This window comes from Puntigrus tetrazona, chromosome 7 (assembly GCF_018831695.1).
Source record: "Puntigrus tetrazona isolate hp1 chromosome 7, ASM1883169v1, whole genome shotgun sequence".
Taxonomy (NCBI): domain Eukaryota; kingdom Metazoa; phylum Chordata; class Actinopteri; order Cypriniformes; family Cyprinidae; genus Puntigrus; species Puntigrus tetrazona.
Genome location: NC_056705.1, coordinates 36169241 through 36178061, shown reverse-complemented (window position 1 = coordinate 36178061; position 8821 = coordinate 36169241). Strand labels below are relative to the sequence as shown.

General features: G+C 41.7%; 1 protein-coding gene across 1 annotated transcript; it reads left to right on the top strand.

The window, feature by feature from the left end:
- The first annotated feature begins 792 nt into the window (after positions 1 to 792).
- ccnd1 (cyclin D1) lies at positions 793 to 8367 on the top strand. Its single transcript, XM_043244836.1, has 5 exons — positions 793 to 1267; positions 2628 to 2843; positions 3211 to 3370; positions 4717 to 4865; positions 4959 to 8367. Exons 1-5 carry the CDS (start codon positions 1070 to 1072, stop codon positions 5112 to 5114), a joined length of 879 nt encoding a protein of 292 aa, XP_043100771.1. The 5' UTR covers positions 793 to 1069; the 3' UTR covers positions 5115 to 8367.
- Positions 8368 to 8821: the final 454 nt, after the last annotated feature.

Below are 8821 nucleotides of genomic sequence, written 5' to 3'. Positions count from 1 at the left end.
ATCAAACTCTATCAAGCAATTTGTGTTGTTAACGCTATGTGCAGATGGCCTGTCCAAACTCCAAAGGCAAGCCAGACCTATTTAAAAAAAAAAAAAAAAAAAAAAAAAAAAAAAAAAAGAACACTGTTTATTCACTATTCGCCATTTTTAAAGCATTTTATTAAACAGGTAACAACCTCCTGACATAAACGTTTAATAAAGTTAGCATTCGTTATTAAGTTGGGATGACAAGCGGACTACCCCTCGTGAGATTTCGTGAAGTTTTACTAAATATTTAGCGCGCCGCGCATCTGCGCGAGGAGTTTTCAGATGAAAGCTACGGTGCCGCAGTTCTGCCTGGCAACAGGCGTTCTCGTTCATTGGTTTAGGATAAATTGTGCTTCCTTCTTTTAAGGGTAACCCAAAAGACTTTGCTTATTCGTTTCCACGCCAGGTCACGCATTGGTCTCGTGTATGACCCGCGGAATCCACATTAGAGTTTGCGCGTAAATACGCGACTTCAAAAAGCGCTTAGTCTCTCAGCAGAAACCGGTTGTTAACGCAGACTTTGAATCTGACGTGAATAAAGCTCCTGAGCGCACCGGGTTTCTCAAGGCGACAGCGCAGGGTACCTTGATTTGGGCTATTATACCGCCCCCTACCAATACTACTTCACCAATACACATCTTCAGACCCTTTTACCCCGTCTTTCCACCCCCGATACCCACAACACTAACAGCCTGCCCCTTGCACCCCCACCCCACCGATTCTCCTTGGTCACTCGTCACCCGGCATAGGACCTCCTATTTCCATACTGCTAAAGGAAGGAGCTCAAGCTCGAGAGAAGATAGTTCTTTAAGATTGATCCTCCGCCCTGAGCAGACAGCCTCTCGCGCTCTCACAGGCTCGCTGCTGCTTTGATCTTCCCTTAACAACAGTCACGTCATAGGGGAGTTTTGTCAAGCGGAGCTGCAGCGAGAGTTTTAGAGGGTTCAGCAGAGGCAGCAAAGCATCCACGGGACCAGAGTCCGACGCGAGATCCAGTTTTCTTACTTTTTGTCACCGCTAAACCTCGGGCACCGCCGAAGACATGGAACACCAGTTGTTTTGCTGTGAAGTGGATACCATTAGAAGAGCTTACCAAGACAGCAACCTGTTGAATGATCGAGTTTTACAGACAATGCTCAAAGCAGAGGAAAACTACCTTCCATCACCAAATTATTTCAAGTGCGTTCAGAAAGAAATTGTGCCTAAAATGAGGAAAATCGTCGCCACATGGATGCTCGAGGTTTGTTTTGGATAATAGTTGTCTTTTTTTTGTATTAGCTGCACAAGTTTGCCTCATGATGATTCTGCTCGTGCTCTTTGGACCCCGAGAACTGTTTAATAAATGTAAAATACGTTTAAACGTAACTTGAGTTCTTCAGCATTGTTATCCATCCCAGAGCTACCACACGGAAATATGCTGCCCGATTATTATTGGTGATATTTTTGCGTAAAAATAATGTTTTATTGCGAAAGTAATAGCAATCCTAGACCTGGGACGTTTTCCGTGGTTTCCGCTATCGCATTTTTATTTAAATCGATTATTTTTCTTCATTCATACGTTTCGTTTCTTATTAATCTAAAGAAAATATAAATTATTTTGGATTTTATTTCAATTTTATACCAATGTACACGTATGCATTCTCACTCGTGCCAGTAGCCTATTATACGCCATCTTTGTTGTCGTTTGCTTAAGTTTTTTTTATATCTCTAAATTCTAAAATAGAAAAATTATTGACATCACTTGCGTAAAGGCGCTTAGTAGTTGTCCTTTAAATCACAGGTATAATTCAAACCTCATTTTTGCAAGAAAACGTAATATTTCTATCTTAAAAGTTTTGTTTCAGTTTGCCTTACACCTCCTGCACGGCGGTCTGAAAATATAATATTTTAAAAATTTCCAAATCCAATATCGCAGTATAAACGGTCGGATTATATCTCCCATCGAATGATTCGGATTTACAGATGTTTAACGTTAGATTTAATGCAATGGAATAATTTATATTAATTTTTGAAACACCCGCTTCTTGCAAATGTCGCATGCTTCTCTTTGTATGTTGGGGCTTTAGAATTCAATTCGTTTCGCATCGTTTTTGTCACTGAATTCGAAAGATTTAGCTTTTATCCAATAAAGCATACGTTACCCGACATTTACGTGTGTTTTAAGTCGAGCGAAACAATTTTCGTATATTTTTAAATATTTTTTGAAAAGATGACGAACTAGAAAATTGTTTCCTGAACCTAGCTTGGACGCCACCTTTTTGCCTCGGAAAGCAACGACCGCTAGCATCATCAGCAAATTGCAATATTTATACTTTGTCCAATACTTTATACTCGTATCGGCTAACTGATCAAGTGCTCTTTTCAGCTTTCGCAAAAGTCTCTTTTCTAACTTAACCCTTTCTAGTGCAAACGCACGACTCAGCAGATGCTAAACACGTGGGGTAACTCCATAAGATGAAAGCATAGCGAACGAATTATTTCACTTCGTTTATTTAATTCGCGTTCACCAATACGGTAGCTTTTTCGATTCCCACCGCGTATTTAGCGAGCAAACCGTTCGAGGTCTTTGATTTAATACATGCACTCTCTTTTCTTTAAAGGTCTGCGAAGAACAGAAATGCGAAGAGGAGGTTTTTCCGCTGGCTATGAACTACCTGGACAGGTTTTTATCTGTCGAGCCCACCAAAAAGACCAGATTGCAGCTGTTAGGGGCAACTTGTATGTTTTTAGCCTCTAAGATGAAAGAGACCGTGCCACTAACAGCGGAGAAGCTGTGCATATACACGGACAACTCCGTCCGCCCCGGCGAATTATTGGTAATTATTCAACACTTCACAATTATGCAGCTTCTTACTGTTTTCTCACGTTACGTAACTAACGCCAATTAAAGTCAGACAAGTAACGCAACTTCGCTTAAAGATGTGCGCACGCGAATGTCTTGGACTACAAATCTCAACCAGGTAACTGGACTGGTCTGCAAATGTAAAGTCACCCCTTTGGACGTAAATAGAAACGCGCGTGTTGCAAACTTCTTTACTTTTTCATGTGTCCGCTAATTGAACGTAGGCCCTGCTCGAGCGTGCAATTAATCGACATCTCCATCTAGCGGTCGAAGAGTGTAAAATCGCATGTGGAAAATGTGCCTTTATGTAAACTCGGGCCTTTTTATATCTCCCCTCGCAGCAAATGGAACTGCTGGCGCTAAATAAACTGAAGTGGGATCTGGCCTCGGTGACGCCACATGACTTCATTGAACATTTCCTCGCCAAGCTGCCTATACATCAGAGCTCCAAGCTGATACTACGCAAGCACGCCCAGACGTTTGTGGCCCTGTGTGCAACAGGTACGTTTAACTCCTTGTGTTCGGTTTCACTTTGTTTGGTTTTAAGAGAATCTGCCTTGGTATTGCCGTAAGCACTGAGCGCAGAGTTACGAACATGCATCGAAGGCCCTCCCCTCACCTCACCCAGTGCTTTGCTATCAGGCGGACTGCTTTGCTGCAATGGAAAGAGCCATCTCGCTTGTCCTAATTCCTCACACGCAGTTATTGTAAACCATTGTGAGCCTCTGCAAGAGAGAGGAAGTCTGTTTCCTTTTGTGGTGATTGCTGTAACTGCACCACGGCTCTAGAGAAGCCCTGCCTGTTTCACGACACCACCGCTATGCAAGCAGCGCGTGTGAACCAGAAAGAGGAAGCCGTTTTTTGGACATTTTTCTTGCAAAAAGGGCTTTGTAACCCGATATTTTTCCCGTGTCTTGATGTCCAGGTCTCTTTGATTGAGAGCATGGGCTCAGATGCTAGGCCACCGAATTCTTTGCCCATACACATCAATCAGTTTATCACCTGCTAGAAGCCAGTAATGTTTCAGGAAGGAACTGCTCCGGTATATTCCCCACTCTTTTTGTCCCTCCATTTACATGGTGGGTATCACCGCAGCTCGCTCCCCTTTTATGTTTATGACCTGCATTTCTTTGGGAAGTAGCCTGGGATCTCAGCCAGGGAGAGTGTGGTTGGATGGATACTGGGAAGGGGTGGGCGCTGCTGAATGAAATGAATGGGCTGGGGTGAAGGCTCCCGTGCCTTTATGCTCAATTTGTCTTGACAATTGCCCTCTCGTCTCTGAGCTAGCAATGCTAGATGACTTCCTATAAGAAAGGCAGTTGTATTTCTCTGTTCGCCATGTGTGGGCGAAGTGCAAAGTGAGAGTTTAAGGGAAAGAGGCGGCATTGATTTATAAGCTCCTCTTATTGTTCGCGAGGGGCCGTTTGGGTTATGAACGCACCCAGAGCCGTTTTGACCGAGTTGTGTTTTCTTAAGTAGGAGATGGTAATATCTTTAAAAAAAAAAACTAGGATTTCTATGCACTTTTAGCATTAACATGCGCATAGAGACATGATTTATGGGATGTTTTGGGGATGAGAAGGCTGCAGTAGGGGGCAGCTTGCCCAGGACCTACAGCAAAGTCCTCTGCCTCCCCCCAAAGGCTTTGAGCCCTGCCGCAGAATGGTGTCGGGCCCCAAATGTCACGGACTGTCCCCTACCCACCCTGCTCTCATTATAGTTTAGTCATGCTATGCTTCATTATGCACTCAATCCCAACCCTAGCTTCTTATCCATTTTATTCCTTTTATTCTTTTTGAGAATTTCCAGAGTTCCAACCAGGGTATGTTTGGTTTTTTTTTTTTCAGATGTGAACTTCATCGCAAACCCTCCATCCATGATCGCGGCCGGCAGCGTCGCAGCAGCAGTGCAGGGGCTGTACCTCAAAAGCAGCGACAGTTGCCTCTCGTCCCAGAACCTCACCAATTTCCTCTCGCAAGTCATCAGAAGCGACCCTGTAAGTGTTCCACCTTCCGTATATGTATAACGCCACACGGGAGGCCCAACATGTCGTTGCCGTTGTCGCTAATCTCCCTGCTTCTCTCCGAAGGACTGTCTGCGATCGTGTCAGGAGCAAATCGAGTCCCTCCTGGAATCTAGTCTCAGACAAGCTCAGCAGCACAACATCTCCACAGAGACCAAAAGAGTGGAGGAGGACGTGGACCTCTCTTGCACTCCCACAGACGTCAGAGACATTAATATCTGAACGGATCGCTATTCATCTTGTGTGCGATGATGAATCTCTTCGTCTTTGTTTCTGTTGGGTATGGGCTTTGGCCAAAGGCTTCATGGGACAAACGGAAAACAGGCTCACACCTGCACCCCACCATCCGACCAATACCTCGACAACTTGCCCCTCAGCGCACCCAAACTGTTGATTGCTGAGCGGCATCCCCTGTGGTTTTGACGATTGGGCTATCGCTGGCCGGGATCACCAGTGGAGGACAGGGAGTGAAAGGAAAGCTCAATTCTGTCCTTCGGCCCTCCTACCCCCCCCTCTACGTCCTAAGTCAAAAATAAAACAAGCGAAAAATGATATAGGCTATCTAGGATTTTAAAATTGTATAAATGACAACAGTAGTTGTGACTCGCCCCGACTCGACGCTGAAACGGCGACGCTGGGTATTTTTATTTCAAGTGTGTCAGAAACTATTTTTGAAAGAGAAGAGACGTTATTTGTGTCTTCGATTTCTTTCTCTCATAGATAGTACCTTGTTACACTTGCTACGAGTGCTCCCTGCTTTTTCTGCAGCCTAGCCGTGTAAATATAATCCCCGCTTGCTATGCCTTTAGTCACTTTATTATAATTCCTAGACAGATTCCCTAACAAGATTCTCTTCTCTTCCAAAATGGTTTATGTAACCTTAGTATATTTTTATGCATGTATTTTTGTTATGATCTAGAAGGCTGTGGATTGCCAGGGGCTGAGGTTCTAACTTGAGGCCAGACGGAAACATTTCTTCGATTCGTTGCCTTCACTGCCATTAATAATGTATATCGTCATCACTGCCATGACACAATAAGCTTATGTTGTACCTGCTTCCCCCGGCTAAGCTTGCAGTGCAGTCCACAGTCTGCTTCTTTTTTTTTTTTTTTTTTTCGTTTAGATTCATGTATTATCTAAAACCATTCCATTTTAAAAAGGAAAAAAAGCACTTTCAGTCCGTCGTTTAAGGCTGACTTTTAGAAAAAAAAGAAAAAGAAAGAAATCCACAGTTGTTAAAACAATGGGGGGAAAGCATGGAATGGAGGACGGAGCAGGTCTCTTTATCTATGGTGTTAGTGGTCTGTTAGAGAAAGAAGAAGAGGGGGACATTGAGAAGATATTTGCTCGTTGGAGCCCGCAGCTACACAATCCTCCTACCAGAGCGGATTGAACGCTGGCGGCCGCTTGAGGTGCGATCCAACAGAACGCACGTAGAGCGCTAGAAACACTACGATGTTAAATCAAAGAATAAGAACTATTTATTTTTTCAGTTCCCCTCTTTTAAGGCCAGTATGCACGAATGCCCAAGTGTACCTATGTTTGAAGTATGTATAATGACCCGCTAGTTGCTAACTCGTGACACCATAGTTAAAGTATTTTTTTTCCGAGTTGATGTACTCTGGTCTAGTTATTGTTAAAACAAAAGTTGTGGCTTCAAGTAGATTTTGCACAAACCCAGAGATGTCAGTTTGTCTTGTGGATCTCTGGAAATGGGGAGGAAGATGATGAGGAGAGATGTTAGAGATGGTAGAGGGAGGCAAAAAAGGGTGATGGCTGGACATCAAAGAGTTAAAGCAGAACTGAGACGTTTGTACCGTGAGGAATAACTTAAGAGGAGAACCTGGGAGAAGACACTCCTCATATTTAGCTGCTATGGAGGGATTTCCAGCAAGTATGAAACTTTCAAATGGAAAACAACAAAAAAGAAAAAGAAATGCTTCTTTCTCTTGTCTTGTTTTGCTGCTATTTTTGGTTTTGTTTATATGAAATGTCAATACAATGCCATGTAATAGGTTTTAATTTTCTCATAGAAAATTATGATATTATTGACAACTTTGGTTCTTTTGGTAGTTTTTTTTTTTTTTTTTTTTTGTGATCAATTTTTGTTAATGTGATTTCTACGCTATGCTATTCCCAAAACAAAGAAACAAACAAACGAAAAAAAAAAAGACAAAAAAACAAAAAACAACAAAAAAGCAGACAAAAAAATAGTCAAATGTTCCTGTTATACCCACAATACCTCAAACTACAGTCGTGATTTAGCATTGATTTAGTCTGGGATTTTTCTTTAGTGCTATTTTTATGTTATGTTATTTTATTTTATTTTATTTTTTTTTTTTCGGTTTATACCGTGCCTGTTAGTCCTGTTGTAAAATGCAAATGAACATGTTAATCATCATCCTACTGGGTCCTGATGCGAGCGAGTAGAAAGCACATTGAATGGAATTGGTGCCATAAACTCTTTTGAGTTTTTTTTAGCTTGTTTCATTAAAGGAGACTATAAACCCACTTAAGCCTCTTCTAGCCCATCATGATGAGTTTATGAAGCTTTTATTTGAAAAATGACACCATTGTACTGCCATTTGTACTTACAAAAGCCATAGTTTTGTCTTGTAGTAATTTAACACAGTGCAGATATTCATGTGTAAGTGGCTGCCTGCCTTGTTCTGAATGCAAGAGACCTGGCACGTCCTTATCAAGTCGTTGTCTTAATAAATGCGACGCAGCTACAATCAGCAGTTGTGTTTCCCTTCATCTTTTGTTTTTTTTTTTTTGCATAAACCCTTGATATTTGCATCCTTGTAAAGATCCATATATTCAGTGCTCGAGGGATGCTTTACTTGGTTGGTTGTTTGTTGGTTGGTTGGTTGGTTGGTTAGTTCACTCCCTTTAGCCTTTGACATGGTGCTGCTATATGTTTGCATTGAGTCTAGAAATGATTTGCTGAAAGAGATGCGGCGATAAGCTAGGAACGATGGAAGAGGCGATTCAGGACCCAGGGGACACAGATATATTATCCTCTGTAGTATCAGGAATCTATTTTTACCTCAAGGTGTAAATGAAAATTCAACTGAATGATGAAAACTAGCATGTATACTGATACACACACACACACACACACAAGAGACTGTCATGCAATCGAGGAAAAGAGACCGCAGAGGTCCCGAGCTTTTCTCTTGAATGTGTTTAGGGGAAACTGAGAAATGATTGACTGCATCCTCCTGTCCCCCACACCGTAAAAAGCTTGGCCTTATGGTCTCGATTCTGTTGTAAACAAACCTGTAGTGTATTTTAGTTCAACACGGTATTCATTCCCGAGGATCAAAAAGGGTCGATCCTGAAAATACAATGTCATGGTTTGATTTTTGTTTTATTATATTGTTCACAAAGCGGTCACTGGTCTGAAATGCACAATCTTGCTGACCCATCTTAGACATGAGGTTAACTAGAATAAAACTTGAGCTTCAAAAACCACTTGTCTCGAGTGATTTGTGTTTTTATGGTGCTTGCAAAATGACAATTGTGTCATTTCGGCCTGGTCTCGTGAAAGCGAAATAAAAACGAAAGCTGGTGGTATTAAAAATATGCTTTGTATTGCATATATACGACGCGCGCAACATTTTATACAATATTTGTTGGCGTGCATATGATACGAGTCAAAATATAATTGCTGTGTCAATATAATTACGTACTTTAAATGTTTATCAGTTAAGTCAAAACGTGTGGTTATCATTATACTATTAATTTCCTGAATTAAAAATATTATACTAACTTAACTAAATATTAAAGTCTCCCAGTTTATATCAATTGAATATGAAATGCATCAGCGATTGCTCAGTAAGGTCGTCTTTGTGTCACGTGCCTCTGAGAACAGCTGAAAGTAGTTCTTGTTTTCGCTTAAAAGCTTTAAGATTTACTAAATATCA

What these genes read in the sequence shown, in the direction of transcription:
- ccnd1 (XM_043244836.1), top strand. Translation starts at nt 1,070, where the DNA reads ATGGAACACCAGTTGTTTTGCTGTGAAGTGGATACCATTAGAAGAGCT. An exon ending in TCGCCACATGGATGCTCGAG is followed by an intron (nt 1,268 to 2,627) that starts GTTTGTTTTGGA and finishes TTTTCTTTAAAG; the next exon opens with GTCTGCGAAGAACAGAAATG. An exon ending in TCCGCCCCGGCGAATTATTG is followed by an intron (nt 2,844 to 3,210) that starts GTAATTATTCAA and finishes CTCCCCTCGCAG; the next exon opens with CAAATGGAACTGCTGGCGCT.